Source organism: Myotis yumanensis, unplaced genomic scaffold (genome assembly GCF_028538775.1).
Source record: "Myotis yumanensis isolate MYYU_CA2020_CCGP unplaced genomic scaffold, mMyoYum1.0.hap1 SCAF_1, whole genome shotgun sequence".
NCBI lineage: Eukaryota > Metazoa > Chordata > Mammalia > Chiroptera > Vespertilionidae > Myotis > Myotis yumanensis.
This window is the reverse complement of record NW_027223752.1, coordinates 236,891,555-236,917,653: the sequence shown is the minus strand read 5'-3', so window position 1 is coordinate 236,917,653 and position 26,099 is coordinate 236,891,555. Positions and strand designations below refer to the sequence as shown.

The 26,099-nt window shown below is 57.4% G+C and overlaps 1 protein-coding gene across 2 annotated transcripts in view; it reads right to left on the bottom strand.

Moving 5' to 3' along the window:
* STK32B (serine/threonine kinase 32B) overlaps positions 1–26,099 on the bottom strand; it is a 117,294-nt gene that overhangs the window by 5,302 nt on the left and 85,893 nt on the right. For both annotated transcript variants that reach the window (XM_070399549.1, XM_070399559.1), the window contains exons 5-11: positions 15,380–15,417; positions 10,421–10,510; positions 8,983–9,086; positions 7,099–7,215; positions 4,494–4,619; positions 3,123–3,254; positions 1,016–1,080 (exon numbers count right to left, since the gene is read on the bottom strand). In XM_070399549.1, the coding sequence (XP_070255650.1) occupies positions 1,016–1,080; positions 3,123–3,254; positions 4,494–4,619; positions 7,099–7,215; positions 8,983–9,086; positions 10,421–10,510; positions 15,380–15,417 (672 nt within the window). The remainder of the gene's footprint in view (positions 1–1,015; positions 1,081–3,122; positions 3,255–4,493; positions 4,620–7,098; positions 7,216–8,982; positions 9,087–10,420; positions 10,511–15,379; positions 15,418–26,099) is intronic.

The window sequence follows — 26,099 nt, the reverse complement described above, 5'->3', positions numbered from 1 at the left end:
CACGTCAGGCTGAGCCTCCACGGTCACCAGCGTTCCAGCAGCACAGGGCACAAGCCAGGGCAAAGGGCAGCCCAGGCAGTGGCTCTCAGCAGGTGCCAGGCTCGGCCAGGGCTCAGGGTAGCTTCCTGAGGGGCCCCCAGGCCTGAAGGGTGCGAGGGGACGGGCGTGGGATCCCAGGCGTGAGGATGACACGGGGAAGCGATCTGAGTGGCAGATGTGGGGCCCGCGGCTGGTTGAGGAGTTGGCATTCCCGGGGCATGCGTAGAGGTGGGCCTTGGTGGAGGTGAGGGACCCATCCGGGCAGGTTGTCCAGGTTCTGGCCCATGGGCGGGTGGGCAAGGCAGGGCCCCGTTCCCACTGGGGCTGGGGAGGGTGAAGAAGGCAGCAGCCTGTCACTCATCCTGGGTGGCCACAGCTCTAGGGCAGGTGGGGGTCAAGGTCAACCCAGACACACACGAGGCCCGGCCAGCAAGCCTCACCCACGGGCTGAGTCTCCCGGCCCCTGCTCTGGCCAGCAGAGCAGGAAGGACCTCTGGAACCACAGCCGGACACGCTGGGGTCCAGCACAGCCCACGCCCATTAAATAATGATGACCATAGCAATCGGCTTTACCACGCCAGGCACCGTATCCACAGCCTCATTTAGTCTGATCTCAGCCACAGGCAAGGCAGAGAGCTCACGTCCATGGCTGGCGTGAGGCCCGGGAAGCAAGCACCCGGCCCAGGTCGCTCTGGCAGCCGCAGCGCCAGGACTGGGCCCAGGCAGTTACACTCCCGAGCCTGGGCCCCTCACCACCTGTGACCCCGCCTGTACGTGCCAGCGTGCCTGGCCAGTTCCCACCTGCTTCCCCGTTTCACACAGAGACGCTGAGGCCCAGGGGAGGGAAGCCAGCGCCTCGCTCGGCCACCTGGGCCGGGTGGGTGAGCTGTCCCCTCCCAGGTCGTGGCTGGCACCCGGGAGCCTGCGGTTCCGAAGGGCTCTGCCCGGCAGCAGCTGGGGGAGAGGGGGGACTTACTTCTCTCTGTTGAATATGATGAATTCCTTCCGCACGGTCTCCAGGCACTGCTGCAGGTGTCCGTTCTGTCAAAGGGACAGACAGGTGACTGAGTGACGGACAAAGGGCCATGACAGCAGAGACCGGTCGCCCGGGGCTGGGCACCAGCTAAGTGGAGGGAGCAGCCCTGCTGGCACCGTGGCTGTGCCAGGCAACTTGGCAGACAAAGATGTTTTTCTCAGTTTGAAGCCACTAAATCCGAGCTGAAAGCGATGGTAGGGGGGATTGTGGGTAGAAGATCCTGGGCGTGGCTTCCTGATGGCTCAAATGTCCGTCAGGCCTAATAAAGCGTGAGGGGGAGGGAAGAAAGGCAAGGCATCCTGCAAGTGCTTGTTCCCGCCAAGAACAGGTGCTGAGAGCCACCTGCCTCACCGAGGCTCTGCTGCTGCACACCTGGCAGAGCCTCGGGCCTGGGCACGGGGCCTGGGGCCTGGGAGTGGGGCCTGGGCACGGGGCCTGGGGCCTGGGAGTGGGGCCTGGGCACGGGGCCTGGGGCCTGGGAGTGGGGCCTGGGCACGGGGCCTGGGGCCTGGGAGTGGGGCCTGGGCACGGGGCCTGGGGCCTGGGAGTGGGGCCTGGGCACGGGGCCTGGGCCCACCGTACTGATAGAGTCTACAAAGATGTTTCACTTTCTTTAAAATAAGCAGAAAAGCCCGAGGGGCGTGTGGCTCAGTGGTTGAGTGTTGACCTACGAACCAGGAAGTTACGGTTCAATTCCCGGTCAGGGCACATGCCCAGGTTGTTGGCTCGATCTCCAGGAGGGGGTGTGCAGGAGGCAGCCGACCAATGATTCTCATCATTGATGTTTCTGTCTCTCCCTCTCCCTTCTTCTCTGAAATCAATAAAAATATATTTAAAAAATAAGCAGGAAAAAATGAACTTCCAGCATTGAAAGCTGACTTCATAACATTGCCATCATTAAACAACATGTTTAAGATGCTTTTCTGGCGGAAGGGCCGGTTGTGGGTTGAAATCTGCTCCTCCCTCCAAAACATACATTGATGTCCTGACCCGCCACCGGGGAAGGGAACCTTATGTGGAGATGGGGCTGTGCAGCTGTCACTCGTGAAGATGAGGTCACACTGGAGTAGGGGGCCCTCAGCTCAAGGACTGGTGTCCTTCCAAGAAGGTCACGTGAGGACACAGAGCCACGGAGAGGAAACGCCACGTGATGTGGAGGCAGAGACAAAGGGATGTGGCCACAAGCCAAGGCATGGAGACCCCTGGCCGCCACCAGGGGCAGGAGTGGCCGGAGAGGACCGCATTCCAGCCTCTGGGGGAGCCCGGCTCTGTCCACGCCTTGATTCTGAACGTCTGGCCTCCAGACTTGGGCGAGAATAACTTGCACTTATGTTAAGCCACCAAGGCTGTGACACTATGGCAGCCTAGAAAGTGAATACAGTGGCTCATAAAGCCCGCGTGGCGTGCCCAGGGCCCCACAAACATCACCCTGTGGCCTGGGCTGTCTCCACAGCACGGGACCTTCCACAGGGTGCTCAGGAGGCAGCACACAGGGGGGGCCCCTGTCGCTCAGCATTGAGCTCCTGCCTGGAGACTCACGAGGTCCCTGCACGGGCGGGGGGGGGGGGGGGGGGGGGCGGTGCTAAGGTGAATGATGGGAGCACGCACATGTAGCTCAGGCAGTTTCCTGCGATGAAAGACCCCTTGTGGATGGAGGCATCTCATTTACAGCCAGTGAGGGCATTTGGCTGGTGACGGACATGCCTCCATCTGTCTAGAGAGCAGCCTAGCGCCTAGCTGGCGTGGCTCCGTGATTGAGTGTCCAACCGTGAGCCAGAAGGTCACGGTTCGATTCCCGGTCAGGGCACATGCCTGGGTTGTGAGCTCCATCCCCAGTAGGGGGCGTGCAGGAGGCAGCTGATCAGTGATTCTCCCCCATCATAAGAGATATGATGTTTCTATATCTCTTGCCCTCTCTCTGAAATCAATAAAAACACATTTTAAAATAATAAATAAGAAATAAAAGGTAGCCTAGCTCCATTGCATCCCTGGGAGCACAGGACTCCCGTCCTCTCGGGGTACCCCCGCCCCCGCACATGGCGCTCACCAGTGGACAGCTGTCCTTCGTGCCGTCTCTGGACCTGTTCTTTGCCAACCGCTTCTTCTTTTTGTGAAGCGGCTTGGATTCGAGAATCATTTCTTCAAGTTCAAACGTGGGATCGCAATTCAATCTCCCTTTCTGAAAGGAAAACATGGTTTGTCTTTGTTCTACCCACCACCGAACTTTACTTCCACTCACTCGTTCAATCTTTCATTCAACAAGTATCGATGACCTGCTCCTGTGGGACACATCTGCTGTATATTGTTTCTGATGATGAAAAGCAAAACGTTCCCATTGCACACTTCTTTCGATTATCCCCCTGACCCCTCCCCACACCCCGGGCAGCCCCACCGCAACGTCCACGCGCTCCCCAGTCTCCTTCCTACGGATGGATTCACGAGGCTGAGTTTAGTTTTCTGATCTGACATTTCCACGTATTTTATCAAACGTCTTCATGCCACCACTCCCTCTTCTATAAATATCATTTTTACTCTTTCCATGCAAAATGCCATTTCTCATCATATTCTTCCCAGTTTCCAGTCCTGGTTCCCTTTCCTCTGCAGCTGGAGCCAGCGGACCCAGGCCCGGCCTCCTGGAGGCTGGGCCCCGCCCACTGTGGCAGGAGGAATTCGGGTCTCCCTGACTTCCAGACCTTGGATCCGAAACCTCAGGTGGCCTTTTCTGTCCTGAGACCCAGCCCAGGGAGCCCGTCCCCTCAGGCAGTACAGCCTAGTGGTTATAACACCCACGGCTTCGGAGGTACCATCTCTCCCAATGAGCAGGTCGGATTTCAGGTCCAAGTCTTTCCTGGCCCGATTTATCTGCCATTCATTCATTCATTCATTCACTCCCATGCAGGCTCTGGACCCAAGTCAAGCCTGGTTCTGTCCATCTCTCACTGAGTGAGCGGAGCAAGTTTCCTGACCTGAGAACACGGACAGACGCGCTGCCCTGTGGTGAGGCTTGTCTGAGATGCTGGATGCGCACGCCAGGCACACACTGCCTCCTGCCGGCTCCTGTCTCTCACGCAGCCACTCTCATGTGATAAGACACACGGTGGCCTCCTGGTGCCTTCGAAGGCCACCCATCCTGGGGGCTCCCTCAGGCCGAGGCTGGCCCACCCACATGGTCCGCGCTCTCTGAAGTCTCAGGAGGAGGGCAGACACCAAAACGGGACCTTATGAACCACTGACGGAGACCCGGCGCCTCTCCAGTGGGGGCAGGGAGGCTGCGGTCCAGAGAGGAGGCGGGGGCTGCCCCCAGAGCAGAACCAGTGCTGACCCTCCCACGGGCCAGCCGCTGTGCGTATGCTGAGTCTTGGAGGAGGGGTGGGACCCTGCAGGGGGTGGCGCGCCAGCAGACGGGACCCCCACTCACATTGGGCACAAAGCTGGGGGTCAGCGCCTTCTCGAACACCGCGTCCCAGTTCATGTCGGCCAGGTAGGGGGTGCTCTGCAGGTCGCCGAGGCTGGACAGGCGGCTCTCGGGGTCCTTGGTCAGGAGCTGGGGACACAGGGCAAAGTGCTTGCCTGAGCTGTGGGGGGCGGGGTCACCTCCAGCCCGGTCACGCCCCATCTGGGACGCTGTCATCGGAAGTGTCACCAACACCCATCTCTTTACAACAAGGAGGGACTGAGGGGTCAGGCTGCTTCTGCAGGGCATCCAGCCAGGAGCCCTTGGGCAGGGACAAACCCTGCAGCCGCCGGCTCCCCTCGGGGACCATGGCCCCGTGACACGCTGGCTTGTAGGGGAGCACAAGAGACTTGGTTGGAAAGTCTGTAAGGAGGAATTTCTGACCTAGGGGAGTGGGCTGAAGGTGGCGCCCCTAATTTTCCAAACAAGCCTGTGTACATGCTGACCCTCGGGTGTTTACCAGAACCTTTATGCTTAATCTTTAAACGTGCTTGCTTAAAGGACACTGCAGACACATGTGTCCTCCCAAGATTATGACCCAACTGATTGTATCTAAAAGATAAACTTTATCCCAAACTGCTGCTACAATAAGAGCCTGAAGAGGCAGGCGAATGAGGCTGTCTGGTTCCTAGAGCCAGGCAGTCCCTTAGCCATCTCTTTCACAGAAACATGCATCCGAGTAATCATTCACCCGTCGCTCAGGGGCTGCTGGTCAGCCCTGGCACTGGCTCTCCCTGGTAGCACAGAGGCTGCCAATTAAAAATAAAAGAATCAGCTGTCTCGTCTCAGGACTTTCCGCTCGATAATGGGACGTGCCACATGTCACAGTTCCCCTCCGACAGTCCGAGGCGACCCCTGTGGCCTGGTGCACTGACCACACTTGTCGCCAAGGGGACCATTCTTAGCTTCTTCTCAAATGGGTTCTGCTAATAAGAGTGGTAAGTGTAAAAGCCACCACAGGGCCCTGACTGGTTTGGCTCAGTGGATAGAGCGTCGGCCTGCGGACTGAAGGGTCCCAGGTTTGATCCCAGTCGAGGGCATATGCCTTGGTTGTGGGCACATCCCCAGTGGGGGGTGTGCAGGAGGCAGCTGATCAATGTTTCTCTCTCATCGATGTTTCTAGCTCTCTATCCCTCTCCCTTCCTCTCTGTAAAAAATCAATAAAATATATTAAAAATAAATAAATAAATGCCACACAGGCTGCCCCCCCGCCCCCCGTGTCCACAGGGCTCTCTGCCTGGGGGTCACCTGCTCCTCTGGTGCAGGGAGCACCTGCCTGCAAAAAGGACAGGAGTCCTTGTCTGGAGGCCACTGGACCGGTGCGGCCCTGGATAGCTGAGGCCTGAGTTCCTCCCGGAGAGGGACGGCCAAGCCTCCACGCCCAGCTCCTGGCTGGATGATCCCTGGGGGGGCCTGGTCAGCCGGTGGAGCTTGGAGGGGAGCCCCCAACAGCCTGTACCCCCAGTCACTGCAGAAATCTCCCGCTGTGCCCAGCGAGAGGGCCAGTCACCAGGTGAGGGACGCCTAGCAGGATGTCATCTGTTGGTCACAGCAGCCTGTCTCTAGGGGGTGCACCCAAACGAGGGGTGCTGATTTAAACAGAGGCCCCATTTCCCTGCTGCACCTGGGCTCAGTGGTTGGGCAGCAGTGGTCTGACTCGCTGGGCGGGTAAGGAGGGCATGGCAGGTGGCAGGGCTTCCAGTGATTTGAGGACCAATCGGGCTGAGGGCCACCAACCCCTAGGAACCAGTGAGGACTCCAAAGCAAGTTAATGGATAGCGATTCAGTGCATCATCCACGGAGGAGGAGTGAGTGCTGGGCTCGGGGTCGTGGAGCTGGGGTAGAACCTGCCCCTGGCCCTTTGTAGCCCCGTGACACTGCCGGCAGGTTTCACTTTCCCGAGCCTCAGTTTTCTCATCTCTACTATGGGGACAACATCAACTCAGGGTCAAATACACAGGCTTGTAGCCATGAAGGGAGAAGACCCAGCTCATGGCCCCGGACTTACTATTCCCTCAACCAGTGCCGTCAACTCCACACGTCTTAGAGGATTCCCAGTGGCCACAGCTGCAGGCCAGCTCAAAGGGAGGGCACCCAGCCTCCTGCCTCCGAGTTCACAGGGCCACCCCGGGCTCCGGCTCTGAGAATCGGCCTTTCCAACAAGCTCCCTGGAGGTGCCGACCCGCTGGTCCCCGGAACACACTTTGAGAACCTCTGCTTCATTCTAAGCGCAACAATTCCTGCATAAGGTACGGAGATGCCCACTGTCTTCAAGCCCAGTGAGTCAAAGACACTTTGAAGAGCCACCTGCAGTGAGGATCTCTAGGTACTGGGAGCCCGTGCTGGTGTGAAAGGGCCCGGCGTCGCTGTCACCACTGGGACGCCGAGCCAGGCTTGCTGGCCAGCAGCTTGCGATCCTGAATGCCAGATGCTGAGCCCGCACGGGAGGAGGCTTAGAGCCCTGCTCTTCATCTCCTGTCCCTCCGTTTCCTCCTTCCTCACGGTGCCGGGAGGCCCGAGTCTGCGCTGTGACCTCACTCCCGCTAGTGGGCGGCTGGGCGCCCCTTACCTTCCTCAGCAGGGCGACCATCCCCTTGCACCACGTGGAGGAGTAGTGCACACGCTCCGCCTGGAACATGTTGAGGATCTCAGCGATGGGCGTGGCTGAGTGGATCTCGTATGGCCTCTGCAGAGACAATGGGCGGAGTCAGAGAGAGGACAGGACACTGCACTGGCCGGGTTAAAACCACAATACATCCGGCTGGTGTGGGTCAGTGGTTGGGCATCCCATGAACCAGGAGGTCACAGTTTGATTCTCGGTCAGGACACATGCCCAGGATTGCAGGCTCGATCCCCAGTAGGGGGCGTGCAGGAAGCAGCCAATCCATGATTCTCTCTCATCATTGATGCTTTTCTCTCTCTCTCCATTCCCCTTCCTCTCTGAAATCAATAAACACACATATATTTTTAGAAAGACAGAGTTTATCTGTGAAGCAGCAAGAGCCACTCCGTCCTTGGGGCTTTCGGCCACGTCATCACCTTTGACGGTTGTGACCCGTGAGGAAGGACAGAGGAGGAACTTTCCACTGGCCAAGGCCCAACCAAGCTTAGGTCTACTGCTCGCCACGGCCACTGGCCTGACTGAGTGTGCAAGACAGTCAGCGTCCGGCAAACGCTCGTGTCCTCTGGTTCTGACAAATACGATGGGCCCTCATAGTCCTCCTCCGAGTATGTGTGTCCGTGGGACTAATGGACGACAGGAACCGACCAGGAATGAGGAAGCCAGTGGGGGGTCAACCTTTTCATTCAGAGCTTGAGAAAATGAACAGACGCATAGTTTTTTGTTTGTTTGGGTTTTTTTTTTTTTTTTTTTGCATTCTAAGAAACACCATGTACAGTAGTTCCTCTGAGAAATTCAGGGGAAATATCTGATCAAGAGTAGATCCCAGTTGCTTGAGCTACAGGGTGATTAGTCATACATATGTGCACTCTCAGAGCTCTGACGGTTTATAGACTGCTTCATTCATTCATTCATTCATTCATCACCCGTGTCACCATGCCCGGGCCCTGCTGTCACGGAGCGCTAGCTACGGGGCTGACGGTGCCTGCACGCAAAGGGCAGGGGCGCATCGCCAGTGGGGGAAACGGGACTCTGCCTGCTGTGCGGGCAGCGGAGCTGGGAAGGTGAGTGATACGTGAACTGCACGCCGCAGCCCAGGGCAGCGAATGCCGTGATGACAGCTGCGCAGACTGAAAGGATGGGACAGTCCCCACTGTGCACGGGGGAAACCGTGTCCTGAGGGGTAGGCGGCATCCTTTTCCAACCATCCCTGTGCAGAGAAAACACGCCCCCAAGTCAGTTTGTCATCATTCTTTCTGCCCAAATAAAACAACGAGACACTAGCTGCCAAGTAGCTCCATGGGTCATCTTCGGTTTTCCCGTTTAAACGCGATAAAGTGAAAATACGCCCGGACGCCCCATCTTTCTGGGACACGGAGCTAAGGTGTTCAGGGGAGATCGGGACGAGCAGACAAACGGGACCCGTGAAGGACGCATGGCCTGTACCCCGCAAGGGCTTCAAACCACGCCGGAAAGTGGGGAGGACATCGTGTTGGGGTGGGAAGAGGCAGCGTTGGAACTCACAGGCTAAGGTGCTCCCACGTCTGAGCTGCCACTGACGAGCCGCTGACCTTCCCACAAGCCTCCCGCTCCCGACACCCCTTGCCCAGGAGCAGAATGAGGGGCTGGGTCAGAAGCTCGCTAAGCGCAGGGGCCTCAGCGCTGCCACGCACACCATCGGGACTGGCACCCAGGCCTCTGACTCCTCACACTGTGTTCCTTCCGGCCATCTGGTGCCGGCCCAGCAAAATGGTGTGCCCACCCCCCAAGCCCGGGATCCTGAGCCCCCACCTCCACGGCCCTGTGTGCCCGCCGCACAGGTGCACGTCTTACCCAGCCCCGCAGCAGCTCGTAGGCCGTGACGCCCAGGGACCACCAGTCGACGGGGTAGGAGTACCCGGGGCCTCCGTCCACGTAGACCTGGAACACCTCCGGGGCTGCCAGAGACAGGATGAAGAGAATGTCGCTGCGCGTCTCACACTCACCGCCCCCGAGAGAGGGGAACAGCGTCTTGGCAGACATGGCAAGTCAAGGACCTCACGGTGCAGTCACAGTGGGGAGGACCGGCTCCTTACTGACCCCCCAGTGAATCAGGCCGTGGTGTAGACCCCTCCCACAGGGTCCCTGGCCTGGGTCATGTGACTTGCTCTGGCCAACTGGGCATCAGGAAATGTGAGGCAGGCAGTCTCGATAAGCATGTGGGGACTGGGATCTCCTTGAGGTCTCTGTCACCATGTGCACAAGCTCACTCTGGTCCCCGCGATGACGGAGACCATGCGGGGAGAGGCCCGTTCCTCTCAGCTCTCTTGGTGGAGCCCCCAGCTGGCCCACCGGCTGAATGAGGGAGCCCAGCCCAAACCAGCAAAGAGCCGTCCGGCCACATGGCAGGACTGTGAGAAGTCATATGTCATTATTGCTCTAAGCTACGAAGCTTTGACATGGTTTGTTACTAAGGAAACGGGAACTAATATAGACATCAAGAGTTAAAAACTAAGAAAGACATTAATAGACTTACACAAGACAAAAGAGCAACATACATTTGAATTTAAAAACTCAGCGATCAGGCAAGAGAACTCAGGGGGGAAAAATCAGAAATAAAGGGAAACTATTTCAGTAATAAATACTTCACCAGAAAGCACACAAAGTGAATATACAATTAACATATCATGCTTTAAAGGAAAGAGAAAGAAAAATGAGAAAAGTTTAAACAAATAAAGGAAGATATAAGAAAGATCTGAAAATGACAAATATTGAAGGGTGGCAAAGGAAACCCAACTTTCAGATCATCGGCGTCCTTAGAGAAAACAGAATGCTTGCCAAAAATAATACTCCTGTCAAAAGCCATGAAGAAAAACCAACATAAAACCACACATTGTATACGGAAGCATACAGACCCAACTGACCAACACCAAGGCTATATGCTGGTAAAACTACTCGGCTTGAATCAAAAAGAAAAGAAAGGTTGGTTGGTTGGTTGGTTGGTTTTTCCCTAAGCCTGGGCCAAGCCTCCTGGCTGGGCAGGAGTTCCCTAGAGCAGCGGTCGAGAACCTTTCGGACCTCACGGTTGGCGACCGCTGCGCCAAAGGTTTCCTTAAAGAAGACGCAGGAGGGGAAGGTGTGGCTGGCAGGGCAGACAGCCTGGGTGAAGCCCGAAGGTGTCAGAGAGCTGGGCACATCCTGGGCACGGATGGGGTTGGGGGTGAAGCAGGAGAGGATCCTGATGCCTCAGCCACCGGGCAGGTCACGCCCGAAGGGGTGCTGGGACACTCACCCATGTAGGGCTTGGTGCCGGCCATGGAGGAGACCTTCTCCGCCCCCTGCACCACCGTCGCGATGTTGAAGTCCGTGATGTGGACGTGCCCTGGAGACAGAGAAGCAGAGGCCCCGTTAGCAAGAGCTGCAGGCGGCTGTGCTACTTACTCCTGGTGCGACTGAGAGCTGTGGTCTGCGAGGTGCCGGCCGGTTAGAGCGCCTGCTTACACTTGTGTTTTATCAAATGCTTTGACAACGTCCCCCCGACCCCAGGATTACTCACAGTAGCCAAGACACGGACACAACCTAAGTGTTTATTAATAGACAAGTGGATAAAGGATGTGTCATGTATATACAGTGACGTATTATTCAGCCAGAAGAAAGGACATCCTGTCATTTGCAACCACAGGGATGGACCTGGAGGACATCATGCTAAGTGAGATGAGTCAGACACATAAAGACAAATTCTGCAGGGTATCACCTACACGTGGAGTCTAAACAAAATTCAAATTCATAGAAACAGAGAGTAGAAAGCGGTTGCCAGGAAATGGGGTGGGGAAGTGAGGAGAGGTTGGTAAAGGGCAGCTCTAAGATGAATAAGGTCTGAGGAGCTAATGGATAACATGGAGACTATAACTGATAACGCTGAGTTATATAATTGAAAATTGCTAAGAGTACAACTTAAATGTTTATATACACTAAGTGGCCAGATTATTATGACCACCTGACGTTTGTAGGCAAATTAGCTATAATGTCATGCTGAAGTTGCTAGAGGGCCAGATCATTATAAACGTCTGAATAGCACAACATACCTAAGTATCGTTGCTGATAAAGTTCATCCTATCATGTTGATGGCGTATCCCATTGGAGATGGCTTCTTCCAATAAGACAATGTGCCATGCCACGGTGCTCCTATTGTGCAGGAGTGCTTTCAAGAACATGAGGGAGACTTTACCTTGCTTAGGTGGCCCCCACCATCACCAGATCTCAATCCAATTGAGCATTTGTGGGACAAAGTTAAAAGAGCCATCAGGCAGCTGGTTCCACAACCATCAAATCTCACAGAACTGGACAGTGCTATTCATCAGGCATGGTGTCAGATTCCTCGCATCACCTTTCAACATCTCATGGAGTCAATGCCAAGAAGAATCGCCATAGTACTGAAGGCAAAAGGTGGCCCAACGAAGTACTGATGGGGTGGTCATAATAATCTGGCCGGTCATAATAATCTGGCCACTCGGTGTATATACTAGAGGCCCAGTGCATGAAATTCATGCACAGGGGAGGGGAGGGTCCCTCAGCCCAGCCTGCACCCTCTCCAATCCGAGATCCCTCTCGCAATCCAGGACCACTGGCTCCTAACTGCTCGCCTGCCTGCCTGCCTGATTGCCCCTAACCGCCTCTGCCTGCCAGCCTGATTGCCTCTAACTGCACCCCCCTGCTGGCCTGATCGCACCTAACTGCTCTCCCCCGCTGGCCTGATCTCCCCTAATCGCCTCTGTCTCGGCCCCCGCCATTGTGGCTTTGTCCAGAAGGACTTCCAGAAGATGTCTGGTCTAATTAGCATATTACCCTTATATTAGTATAGATGTCTATTTTATGGGCAAGTTTTAAAGTACACATTTTTTAGTGGTTCATGCATATTACCTATAAATAAACAAATCTACTCATAATGAAGGCATGATAAAAATATTTATAGATTGCAAGTTTAGAGGCATGGACCCAGAGAGTGAGAGCTCCTGGTGAATAGCAGAGGCAGGTCCACCCAGACTGCCCGCCTCAGGACAACTGTGCGAGACCGTGCGGGGGCAGGGCAGGGCGAGGAGAGGGCTCCTGTGCCCAGAGACAGCTCTCCTGTCTTGGCTGTGGTCAGTGGGGGCCTCAGGACAGTACCTGACGGATTTAGTGGGGGGGGAGGGGGGACTGGGGGGCTATCCTGGGTGTCTGGCGCCTGGCCCTGGGATGGTGGGATGACCAGGGCAGGCGACAGTGGCCTGGAGTGTGAAGCAGTCAAGCACAGAATACGGACAATAGAGTGGTTCTCCACCGCACAGCCCAGCTGTGGAAAGTCAGAAACACAGCCACACGGGAGGGTCTTCATGGCCTCCTGGGGTGGAGATGTCCCCTTGCCCTCTGGAATGGCATGACCCCTAACGCTGTGTTGACCCCTTCATGCTGCAGGATCCCACATGGACATCCCTCCTCCTCCAGCCCCGCTGAGCTGCTCTCGCACAGGCCCCGCCGCTCCCAGCACTGACCCTGCCGGGCCAGAGTGACCTCCCTGCTCTTCCGTGGCTCCCTCAGCCCCAGCTCCACCTCAGGAACACGGGGTCATTAGGAACCCCACCCCCCAGCACTGGCCTGTGTGGGTGGGGCCTGTGCGGCAGCACCTTTCACAGCTCCTGAGTGATTGCAGCCCTGGCCCAGCACCCTGAGGTCCTTGACCACAGGGCGCTGTGCCCTTCGGGGGCCTGGCACCAGGCCTCCCAAAATGCAGGGACACCTGCCTGGACACGGAGGAGGACAGCGCTGCAGGTCAGTGAGCCTTAAGGGCAACAACAGCCTGAGCAACACTCAGGCGCTGCCCACCTGTCTCTGGTGCCGTCTCTGCCCACCTTTGGGACGGGGCTCCCCACGTGGGAAAGGGCAACCGCCCACTGGCAGGCGGTCCTCCGTTCCACCGGCCGTTAGACGAGGGCGTGGGTTGCCACGTTCTCCCCCTCGGTGCCGCCCCCGTGGCCGTGCACCTTTGCAGGGTCCTCTCTCGGCCCCAGGTGGGGTCACGTGCCATGCCTGGCCGGCTGGGACGGCAACAAGGAGACACAGGGGGAGGCCTGAGTGATTGGACTTGCCCTGCGCTGGCTTCCACCGTGGCCATGCAAGGCCGGCCTGCCGGGGGGGAGAGGGCCAGGAGGAGAGGGCGGGGGGCCCCAGGCCACCACCGGGCCCAGGTGTTCCAGCAGCAGCCCGGTGGCCCCAGCCAGTGGTCACACATCACCGGGGCTGCCTGGCTGAGGCATGTGACCTCCGTGACCTCAGTCTCGGGAGCAAGCCTGCAAGAGCTTAACCGCCCAGACCTGAGAGCAGACGTGGTCTTCCTGCCTGCGCATCAGGGGTTGCTCCTTACTCAGCCCCATGGGACCAGCTGAAAGCGGGGGCAGTCCTTCATCGGTTCACCTCCACTTCCTCCGGCTCTGCCCTCAGCCCCAAAGCACCTCAACTCGTCTCCCCACCCCCTCCTACGATGCTTCCTCTCCCTCCAGCTCGGTCTCGGTCTGCTTTCCCTTCTGGCCAAGGGACCCCACATCCCAGACCCGAGCAAAGTGCCATCTGGGAGGCAGAGCCCAGCCTGAGGGTCAGAGAGCCAGGCAGACGCTGGGGGAGGGGAAGCTCCATGAGAGGCGGGGGTTTGGGGCGAGCAGCAGGTTTTAAACATCATTAATGAATTATTAATGCGTCTATTTAATTATGTGTATATTTCATCGTAAACGCAGCCAAGCGGCATGTTCTCCAAGGAAACGCTGAATGAGGTGGATGATCAAACTCTTGACGTAAACGGCCACGCGGGGTGATCTGTTTTGCAAGCTGTGAGCCATTAGCAAATGGTGAGGGGATGTAACGCACAGCACGGTGACCGCCGTTAACGGTGCTGCTGTGTCTACGGGAAACGCGCCAAGCGGGTAAATCTTACACGTTCTCGCCACCCATTTAGAAGGAAGGTGTGTGAGAAACGGGTGCGTTAATTAGCCTGACTGCGGTAATCATTTCACAAGGCTCACGTGTATTAAATCATCGTGTTGTACACCTTACAAATCACGCTGTCCACCCTTCATAGGTGCAACTTTTAAATCCCAGCCATAACTCAATGAAGCTGGGCCGGGGGAGGCAACAATGACGGAGGAACAAATAAGAGCTGAGGCGCGGCTCTGCCATAAATCGGGGATGAGGGCCCTCTCCGCTAGGGGAGGGCTCGTGCCTTGGGAGAACTGCCTGCTCCTACACTTCCTTCCGGCACTGGCGTGAAAGGGAGGGTGAGGAAGCCACTCACTCCCTAGTATAAAATAGTGCATGCAGTGCTGCGTCCCAGCGCCTAGCAGAGACACTTGATGAAGCAGGAGCAGCGGAGGAGCAGGTCCAGAGGCCCGTGGGGAGCGTGGGATGCTCACAGTGGACTCTCAGGGCAGCCGCTGTGCATCGCTGGGCTGGCCCGGCCCTAGGCCCGTGGTCCTGACATGACTGGGCACCACCTCCCTGGGGCCGACCCAGAAGGATGGCCCCGGGCTCGCCGAAGCAATCAGGGCTGGCCTTTGATTCCTACCACGTCTCTCTGGCGATTCCCACAAGACTACGGGGGACAGCCCAGCAGGAGCCTGCGCCTCAGTGTGGTCCGTGGGCCGGCTCAGGCGGCCACACCTGGCAGCTGCGAGACCCAGAATCTTCCACCCGTTTCAGGCCGACTCAGTCAGGTTAATGAGCCAGTCAGGCTCCAAAGGCACGCAAACGCTTGAGGAGCCTGGGCGAGGGGAGGGCTAGCGAGGGGAGGGTTAGCGGGTTGCGATGACTGATGACTGATTTTTGGTTCGCCAGCCAGACACGAGCCCGTGTGACCCCCATGACGATCTGGGAGCCGGCACCCCCTTCCCTGTTTGGCAGGTGACACCGAGGCTGAGAGGGGAGTCGCTCTCCCGCAGTCACAGGGTCACTGTCACCCCTGGGGAGCTGGGGTCGAACCCCCAGGGCCGCCAGCCCCAAGTCATCCCCACTTCCGCCCTGTCCTCCTCGCTGGGAAGCCAACAGCTGCGTCTCCAGACACGACACCATCAAACACATTGGACTCCACTCTCCCTGGCAGGACGCTGACCAGAAACTTACACAGATGCTCATCCAGCAGGACGGAAGCTAAAGGCCCCTATCCATCAGGGACCCCCACTTCCCAGAGCCCCCGGCCCCCACTCCTCGCGGCAGCGCCCGGGCTTACCGTGCTCGTCCAGCAGGATGTTGTCCGGCTTGATGTCTCTGTAACAGAAAACAGAAGCTGAGACGGGCTCCCGGGGTCGCCGACAGCACTGGACACGGGACCCTTGGGGACATGCCCAGCGGCCCCCAGCAGCTTCCCTCCCGGGGCGCCTGCCTCAGCCGGAGGAGCAGGAGAGGAGCTACTGTGACCACGGGCTGCCTGTGTCCTCACTCCCTTCTCTTTCCTGGAACTGCAAGGAGATGGTGTGAATTTTTTTTTCTAGAATAGTCTTTTTCTCTTTTTCTTTTCTTTCTTTCTTTTTTTTAATCCTCACCTGAGGATAATTTTTCTATTGATTTATTTTTTTTAGAGAGAGTGGAAGGGAGGGAGAGAAGAGGGAAGAGGGAGAGACAGAGGAAGAGGGAGAGGGAGAGAGAGAGAGAGAGAGAGAAAGAGAGACATCAATTGGTTGCCTCCCACACACCCCAACCCAGGCCAGGGATCAAACCTGCAACCCAGCTACTTGCCCTTGAAGGGGAAGCGAACCTGCACCCCTTCGGTCCTTGGGTGAATGCTCTAACCCAGAGGTTCTCAACCTGTGGGTCTCGACTCCTTTGGCGGTAGAACGACCCTTTCACAGGGGTTGCCTAAGGCCATCCTGCATATCAGATATTTACATTACGATTCATAACAGTAGCAACATTACAGTGATGAAGTTGCAACGAAAATAATTTTATGGTTGGGTCACAACATGAGGAACTGTATTTAAAGGGCCAGAAGGTTGAGAACCACTGCTCTAACCACTGAGCTGTTACAGAATTTACCAGGCGACCGAAGAACACACAGGAGTACTTCAAGGCACAGGAAAAACCCATTTATTTTCAGATGTTTCACATGTACTAGTACAGGACTCAGGGGAGCCTGTTTCTCTCCAAATCCTGAGCCAGCCCATATGGAGGAAGCTTTCCCTTTATACCCTTTGGTTTCCTTGTCCCCAAATATGGGCTGGGACTTCCGGAACTTTTATGGGCTTTGCAAAAGGCTGAGTGTTGGGGTGGGGGCCGTGAGACCACACCTAAAGGCCTGGCGCCAGCCGTGATAACCCCTCCGGAGGTGGTTCACGGCTTATGGCCTCTGTAAAATGGGAGGAGCACTTAGGTAAACAGGTCTTGCAAGACCAGATTGTGGAGAAGGGCTATTGAAAATGTGCATTAGGTTACTGCACAGATTCAGATTGCTAGCCCCCCAAAATGTCTCATTTTCCCCATCAGAGCAACTGGCCAGGACTGGAAAACTCTGAAATGTCTGGCCTCTCACCTCCCCCAGTGACTGCTCACTGAGCACGAGTCCTGCCAGCGGGTGTGGACACTTCCCCTTCGGGTCTAATGAGCCCTCCCCGCTGGCCAGGGACAGACCTCCCACCTGTCACATCTCCACCCACAGAAGCGGGAACCGGGGCTCGGGGCGGGCCAGCAACTTGTCCCCGTCAGAGACGGCCACGCTACTCTCAGCTCTTGTGTGTCTGTGAGTGAGAAGGACTTTTGCATCCTTAAAGGCTTGTAAAAACAAAACAAACCACACACACACACACACACACACACACGCAGCAGAAACGAACAGGAATGGACAACAGAGACTCATGTGGCCCTAAAAGCCTAGAATGTTTCTTATTGGCCCTTTAGGGAGACAGCCTGCTGGTGCCTTTTCAGGGCGACACCGTGAACCGCATGCAGAACATCCGGCTGGGAGCTTCCAGAAAGTTCTGCTCTGCGTCACCACAGCACAGAGGCCGCCACCTCAAGGCCTGCTTGGTGAGGGCGGGGCCTTGGTGCCGAGCACGGGGCCCATCACTAGCAGACGCCGTCGAAGAAAACCAGGGCTGGATGCAGTTACCACAGGAAAGACAGTCCTCACACAGGACCACGGACACGGGAAAGGGGTGGGTGCAGAACAGGCTCCCTCCACGTCCGACATGCACAGTGGGGCCTGCAGCCAGGAGCAGGGGGGTCCCGGGGGGGAATTACCACGAGGAAACATCAGGGTGAGGGGGATGATGCTGGCTCAGCCGGCCCCCCAGGATTCCTGCTGGAGGCAGCCCAGGGGTCAGGCACCACATGGGCTGAGCCGGTGTGAGGAGGCCGGACTGTGGCTCACCTGACTGAGGTCCTGGCCACGCGTGGGCTTGCAGAGGTGGCTGTGCAGGCCCCGTGGCAGCAGGACCGGAGGGGCCTGAGCAGAGGTTGGTGGAGGAGAGACTCTTGGGCGACACCCAGGCACACGGCGAGAGCGGACGGAGGACAGTGCAGAAGCCGCATGGCCACTGAGGGCTCCGCTGACACCTCCACCTGGTTCCCTGTCCCCCACATGCCCGCACTTGCAAGGCTCAAGGTCAAACCACCGGTTTTAGGACTGCAAGCCCCACCCACTCACTGACAGTAACTGTCAAACCTTCTGCGACCAATGACAGCTCCCTTCAAGTGAAAAGCTGTAGTTCCCAGATTATCAAAGAGTAACTCCGCCTGCAAGCACACGGAGGCTGTTTGCAATGACACCAGGCGATATTGGTGTGCCCCGCCTGGGAACCGAACTGTGACCTCCTGGTTCATAGGTTGGCACTCAACTACCGAGCCACACTGGCTGGCTCAGCCTCCTCCTCACTCTCAGCCTCCTCCTCACTCTCCTCCTCCTTTTCACTCTCCTCCTCCTCCTCACTCTCAGCCTCCTCCTCCTTCTCTCTCAGCCTCCTTCTCACTCTCAGCCTCCTCCTCACACTCAGCCTCCTCTTCACTCTCAGCCTCCTCCTCACACTCAGCCTCCTCTTCACTCTCAGCCTCCTCCCCACTCTCAGCCTCCTCCTCACTCTCAGCCTCCTCCCCACTCTCAGCCTCCTCCTCACACTCAGCCTCCTCTTCACTCTCAGCCTCCTCCCCACTCTCAGCCTCCTCCTCACTCTCAGCCTCCTCCTCCTTCTCTCTCAGCCTCCTTCTCACTCTCAGCCTCCTCCTCACACTCAGCCTCCTCTTCACTCTCAGCCTCCTCCTCACTCTCAGCCTCCTCCTCACTCTCAGCCTCTTGCTCACCTGGGACCGGCAGCCCTGATCTGAAGGCTGCCCGGGGCCTGCGATGAGCTGCTACTGACACGAGGCTTCGCACAGCTCCCTGGCGGGGGGAGAGTCGAAATAAAGGACGGCAGGTCACTCCCGCTGCCCTTTACCAGGAGCCGGGCTCCTCTTGAGCTTTCAGCGAAATGACTTAGCTCTTTCGTGGGACACTCCCCGCAGGCTCCTGAAAGCCATCCGAGGTGACGGAGAGCCTGGCCGCTGGGATTCAATAAGAACCGCCTTGGACAGCAAAGCCTGTCACCAGAGCCCTGGGGCCGCCTGGTCTCAGCCATTCCTCCGGTTCTATTTTTCACATCGATCGCATCTCAGCTCTCGTGCGTCATCCGCTGCCAATGGGCTGGGTGTGCAGAGGGCGCTGGAGCGGCCAGCGGGGGGAAGGCCATCATGTCAGAGCCGGGCAAACAACACTTGGATGGAAAGGACGTATTGAGGCCATAAAACCAGCTCTTGCTCCTGAATGATTCCCGGCCCCCAAATAAAACTCAGCACGAAATGTCAGCTCGGCTATTTAGAAACCAGCACAGAAATGGCTCGGCTCCCGACGGCGAGGGGGACCCAGAGAGGCCTGGGTGGGCATCCCTTGGCCTGGGCCCCTGAGGGATCCGTGCTGAGGATCTCACGCAGCAAAGAGGACAGACAGACACCCTGGTGGGGGAGGAGGCGCGTCTGTGAAACGGAAATTGGTGGCTATTTTACCACCAGAGAAAGAATCTTGCTGCTGACATGCATGGGGGTAGTGGGGGAAGGCAGATGAGGGAGGCCGAGGTCCAGCCCCGAATCTGCCTCTTGCTGGCCCTGGCTCCCCCCCGCCCCTCCACCCGCCACCACCCCCCGCCCACCAGCCTCAGTTTCCCAGCCATAAGTGGGATAATATCACATACTCCGCGCGTTAGGGTGAGAATGTGTTTGTTCCAGTCATGTTTATTTTGCTCGTTGTTAAAGCACCTAAACCTACATCCTCACCTTGAGGCCTGGCGCTGGGACTGCCCGCCTCGGCTGACCCCCTCCACCTGCCCGTTGGCGCTGCTCCGCCATCTGTGGCTTCAGAAACAAGGGTCCCCGTGACCCACAGCACCTGGGCCCACCCAGGCCAGCTGCAGCCTCAGACTCTGGGCGAGGCCGGGGAGCCCACGTTCCCAACCAGCCCGCTGGGATTCTGCCGTCCCTGGGGCCTGGGAGTCCTGCCCTGCTCACGGGGAAGACAGAGGCCCGCACGGGCTCCCAGCATTCCCGAGGATTTGGGGGGAACTCTTGGCCTCGGGCATGCAGGCGGAGCTTCGCTAAAACACAGGGCCCAGTGATGGGCTCGGATTCCTCTGGGAACCAGAGAGCATGCTCTTGTCTGGCTGCCACGTCCCCAGAGCGGGGCCATCTGACCGGCGTGATGGGGCCGGGGCGCACTCCCTCCCGATGGCGGTGTGACGCACGCGGGAGTGGGACCCATGTGCTAACCCGGCAGAGATCCGAAGCAGCCAGACCCCCAGCACCTTCCAGCTGCAAAGGACACACGCAAACAGCCCCCAGGCCCACCCCTACCCCCACCCCCAGGGCTGAGGGCAGGGCCCAGGGACACAGGAGGGAGTTCCCACCCTGATTTCACTCGGAATGCGGGGCCCTGATTGGAAAGAGGTCCTACGTGGCACATCACAGTGGATTCATATTTTAAGAGCTGCTATTTTCAGGGCCCGATCTCTGTATTTCGTCCACAGGGCACGCTGCCAAGTTCCCGACTGTCAGCACTGGAAGGGCCCTCAAGTCTGTCTGAAACGGACCAGCCCTGGGCCTCACACCCTCTCTGAGCTTCCATTTCCTCATCTGTAAAGGTGGGAAGGGGTGGGGGGTGAAGAGTGGAGGGTAGAGGGTAGAGGTGGAGGGGTGGGGGGTAGAGGTGGACGGGTGGGGAGTGGAGGGTGGAGGGTGGAATTGGTGGTGTCCCCAGCCCCAACTCCCTTTTCCTGTCCACAGCCACATCCTCAGCAGCCAAGCCAAGGTCAGGGCCATTCACCGAAGGCCCCCGAGGGAAGACCTGCAGGTGCCGGCATGGCCAGCTGCCGCCTGACCACCCCACGGAGGAACCCATCTCCCAGCTGTTGCTGTCTAATGCTCACTATGCTTCTGTCCCTCCCACCCCTCACCCCCCACCCCTGGACCAATGAATCCAATGAATCAGCCTTTTCCTATCTCATTCTTTAACATCTTATCAGTGACCAGCAGCCACTGGAGGAAAACTTTTGAAACGACAACCAGAGATGAGTCACATGATAAAAGGTCCGAGGAAACAGAAACAAACGCAGGGAAGAGGAAACTGGAAAGAACGATAAGGGACAGCCTCAGAGGCAGGAGGAGCTCCTGTGCCCGTGAGACACAGAGTGGGTGAGAGCGGGCAGTTAGAGAGAGAACAATCCACGGAGGGCTTGAGAGATGACGTCAAGGACACTTCCCAGATGTGGAAGGAAAAGTCCCAGAGTCGGAAAGTAAGGGAAACTGAGAAACACGGGACATGCTGGCAAACCCAACATCCAGATCGTGGGAGTCCAGAGAGGGAGGGTGGGGAGAGAGGAGGGCTGGTGCTCACAGAGGAGGCACCTCCCTGGGCCCGGCTGTGCGGAGGCTCAGTGTGTGTGTGTGTGGGGGGGGGGGGGGGGGGCGGGGGGGACAGGGGATGTCCCTGTGAACTGCACAGAACTTAGGAGGCGGGACAGCCACTGTGATCAGAGAGGCGTGGGCCAGGAGGCGGGACAAGCAGGCTGGAGGTGGCGGAGGGCTGGAGCGCGGTGGGACAGGCACCCTGATTTCACGAAGTGAGATGGCGAGGACCATGGATGTTGGGTGGTGACTTCGGAAAGCGCACGGGACCTCATTCTGCCGTACTGGATCCTGGGATGAGAACACTGTTCTCTGGAGTTTCCCATTAGGTCCAAGCCGCGTCTCAGCCTGATTCCGGTGTCTCTTTAACGTGGACACCTGCTAATCTCCCTCCTCACAGAGCAGAGAACGGGAGCCCTCCCTTCCGCAAGCCACACGCGAGCTAGCACTTTGTAATGTTATTTTGGTTTCACTGTGCTGACTTTCACGGTTACCTACATTTATGAAAACAAAGCGATTTCCTCTTTAAAGGCCTGCTGTAAAGCGTTGTTTTGAAACCAATGTATCTTAGCAAAATGCACAGAGTCTACTCCAGAATGTTATTTTAGTGACTAGAGGCCTGATGCACGAAATTCATGTAAGAGTAGGCCTTCCTTCCCCTGGCTGCTGGCACCAGCTTCCCTCTGGCACCCGGGACCCGGGCTTCCCTCGCAGCCCCAGCTTAGTCTGGAAGGTTGTCCAGGAGGACATCTGATCTAATTAGCATATTACTCTTTTATTATTATAGACTAGAGGCCTGTTGCATGAAAAGATTTGTGCAATAGGCCTTCCCTTCCCCTGGCTGCCGGCACCCGTTTTCCTCCGGCACCTGGGACCCAGGCCTTTGCTCCGGCCGGAGCCGCCTTCAAGCCTTCGCTGCCCCGGCCGGAGCTGCCTTCAGTCTTCACTCTGCCGCTTTGCGCCTGTGTATGCAAATTAACCGCCATCTTTGTTGGTGGTTAATTTGCATATCTCGCTGATTAGCCAATGGGAGGCGTAGCGAAGGTACGATCAATTACCTTCTATTTGTCTATTATTAGATAGGATCATGTGGGGCGTATGCAGATGTGGCGAAAATTATAAAGGTCTGCATTTCCTAGGGCTGCAGTGACAAACTGTCACAGACTGGATGTTTTAAAACAACAGAAGTATATTCTCTCCCAGTTCTGGAGGCCAGGAGGCCGAAGTCCAGGTGGGGGCAGGCCCAGCTCCTTCCTGGGACTCTGGGGGCGGGTCCTTCCCGCCTCCTCCAGCTCCCGGCGCCTCCAGCATTCCCTGACTTGTGGCCACTTCACGCCAGTCCCTGCCTCTGTCTGTCTTCATGGCCTTCTCGCCTCTGTGTGTCCGTGTGTCCTTTCCTGTCTCTTACAAGGACACAGTCATGGACTTAGGGCTTGTGATGGTCAATGTTGTGTCCCCGGGACTGGGCCACAGGCTGCCCAGACGTGTAAGACATACTGGTACTGCTTCTCTGCAGACCCGGCTCACTCAGGGGATGGACAGATGCAGGATGTGCCCTGGGCTTGGACCTTGGGGTGGTGGTGAGTTGGGAAACGTGGATCTCTGCCCCCCACCCCCATCTTCCAGAAGCTCCTGTCCCGTGAGCGGCTGTGTGTGCAGCCGGGATCTCCCCTGCCTGGTCCTTTGCCGCCCCTTTCCGCCTCTGTCATTGTGTGGGGGTTCAGGTCCAGGCTTGGCCCTGGGCCTCTGACTTCCTTCATCAACACTTTCTCTGCCACTCTGGGAATCTTCTTTCTCCAGATTATCTTGAACTTCAACCTCCACAGCTCACCTCTTAGTAACCTGAGTGTAACATCGGGGTATCTGAGTGGACAGCAAACAGCACCAATCTTCCCAGCTGGGTGAGATGACTTGGAAAATAAAACAAAAGCACAGCTAGAGGTCAACATGTCCGCTTTCTTGCTGGGAGAGGCTAAGTCGGAGGGCGAGGCTCTGGAGGAGGGCCAAGGGCCTGGGACCTGGGCCTGGGAACCAGGAGACAGCCACCTGCTATGGGAAACTCGGGGCCAGGAGGGTCCGTCCACATGGAGAGGAGCTGCAGGGTCAGATGCACAGCGCAGAGGGCAGAGCACGTGCTGAGAGCAGAGCCGAGCAGGCGTGGCTGGTAAATCTTTCCAAATCGCAGATCAGTGGAGGTGCTCCGCATCGGAGGGAGGCAGGGCCCAGCAAGGCGCCGTCCGAGGCAGAAGCATCAGGAGCAGGAAAGACCATGTGGCTGTCACCTGCTGCGCGGCCGTGGTCTCCACAGATCTCGGCGCCACCAGTCACAATTCCAGCTCAACCCCCAGACCAGCCACCCTAGTGGGGATTGTGAGTAGATGATGTGATGGGTAATTTTAATGCATCGACTTGCCTGGGCCACAGGTGCCCAGATATTTGGTCAAACGTTATTCCAGGATGTCTGTTGGGTGTCTTGAATATGAGACTAACATTTAAATCAGTGCTGAGTAGAGCAGTTGCCCTCCCTAATGTGGGTGGGCCTCCTCCATCAGCGAAAGGTCTGAATTGAACAAAAGGGCTGACCTTCCCCCTTGTGAGAGAACTGTTTGCAAGACGACGGCCTTTGAACTTGAACTGAAATACCAGCCTCCTGGGTCTTGAACTGGCTTGGCCCTGGCTGGGCCCTGGTGGGTGCTGGCTGGGCTCTGGCTGGGCTGTAGCTGGGCCCTGGCTGGGCTCTGGCTGGGCTGTAGCTGGGCCCTGGCTGGGCTCTGGCTGGGCTGTAGCTGGGCGCTGGCTGGGTTCTGGCTGGGCCTTGGCTGGGTTCTGGCTGGGCTCTGGCTGGGTTCTGGCTGGGTGCTGGCTGGGTTCTGGCTGGGCGCTGGCTGGGTTCTGACTGAGTTCTGGATGGGCCTTGGCTGGGTTCTGGCTGGGCTCTGGCTGGGTTCTGGCTGGGTGCTGGCTGGGTTCTGGCTGGGCGCTGGCTGGGTTCTGGCTGGGTTCTGGCTGAGCTCTGGCTGGGTTCTGGCTGGGCGCTGGCTGGGTTCTGGCTGGGCACTGGCTGGGTTCTGGCTTGGCGTTGGCTGGGTTCTGGCTGGGTGCTGGACAGGAGCCACATGGCAACTCTCTGGATGCCCCGCGTGTGGACTCCCCTGCAGCTCCTGGAACCTGCTGCCTCTATAATCTGTACACGATGCATGTGTCTATCCTACTGGTTCTGACCCAGGCGGACGTGCAAGCGATACCCCTGAGCACTCATAAACGGAGGTTCCGTCTTGTTTCCGTTTCCCGGGTGCCGCCTACTCCTGCTGCAAGTCTCAGCTCCAAAGCTGTTGCCTCCAAAAGCGCCTCCTGGCTCCGTGGGCCGACCCCGCTCAGCTCCCGTCCTGTCTCCCAATCGGCGAGCAAAACGCTCAGCATCCGGAAAGCACTCGGTCGCTCTGCGGACCTCGTACGGGAGGGATGAGGGTTTGGGTCCAGACCTCGGGTTTCAGGTCCTAAGGGGTTCCGCTGTGCTAAAGCCAACCTTCACTTTATGGGGCTCACGGCCGAAGCTCAGCGCCACAGCGGAAGCGCCTGCAGAGTCCACGAGGATTCAGGGAGAGCAGGAAGCGAGTCTGCGGACGCCCCGCTCCTGCTGAGGCGCTGGGCTCCAGGCGGGGAGATGCGGTTATTATTGTAACGACAGGAGTGAAGCCGAATCTTATTAAAGAGTCTCTTGACCCAGAAACACGAGAGCAGGACTCTCATCTCCTTTTTAAATGTTCTGGATCTGTGGGTCTCGCAGAGGAAGGAACATTAGATTAACGGCAATTTCCTTGGTAGGACGCCAATACAGACGGGGTGACAACATCTCAGATGCAGAACCAGGCACGGGGCCCGACACCCTGAGTCCTATTGGTCCCGAGCGTCAAGGCTACTGTGGAGAGAACAGACAGCACCAGGGCTTCCAGGAGATGAACTACTGGATGGAGGTGGCAGCTCCAGCCTTACTCATTCATCAAACTCCCCAGAACCCGCGCCCCACCCTCTGCTTCCACACTTCCTGTTTGCCTGCTGCTGCCCTGTTCCCAGCCCCTTGTCCTTCTTCCCCAAATGCAAGCCCTTCCGGAGCTCATCTCTCTCTCTCATGGGGTCAGTCCACTGTCCTCTCGCTTTTCCATGATCCCGTTCCGAACCATCTGCCGCATCTGCGTGCCCGTCTGCAGCGCGAGTGGGGTCAGCAGATCCGGCGGTTGTGAGGCGTGAACGGTGTGGCGCACGTAGGCACCTGCTGGAACCTGTCCCTCGGTCCATGTGCCACGGCAGCCATCACCAGGGCTGCTGTCGATACTGTTCACCCTGATTTGTCTTCCGAACTGAGCAGCCTGGGAACTTGCCTCAACTTCAACAAAGACAAGGTCAGCGCTTGGACCCGAGTCCAGCTCTGTGAAATGCCAGGCCCTGCTACTCACTGCAAAACTTCCCAAAGAGGCCACCAAGAAGTCGGGTACGGCTGATGCCGTGTGAGTTGCCACCTGGGCCAGGTGACCAGGCCCTTCATGCCCCCTGCACCTCTGAGCCACTAAGCATCTTAGACGTCATCTCATCTCGCTTCCACCACCAGCCTGGGAGCGACGCATGCTCATTGCGTCGTGAAGATCAAGAAAACGAGGCCTGAAGGGACTTCCAAGCTTGTTCCTCTGACTCAGACAGCAAGCGGCACAGCCAGGCTCCACACTCGTTTTGTTGTTGTTGTTTTTTCCTTTTTTTTATTGTCTAAAATTTTACATATGTCTCCTTTTTCCCTGCCTGACACCCCCCTCCCAGACATTCCCACTGGGGCAAGCCCCCACAAATGGCGGGGGTGGGGGTGTTAGATAGCAACCAAAGGACTAGTAAGCATGCATATTAGCATAACCAATGGACACAAACTGGGTTTTACTTAATGAATATTTTAGCCGGTTTTATCTGCCTTGCCAGACTCTCCGAGAAGGGAAGTGATGGGGAAACACAACAAATGGACCCTGTGACGGGGACAGGACACCCCAAAC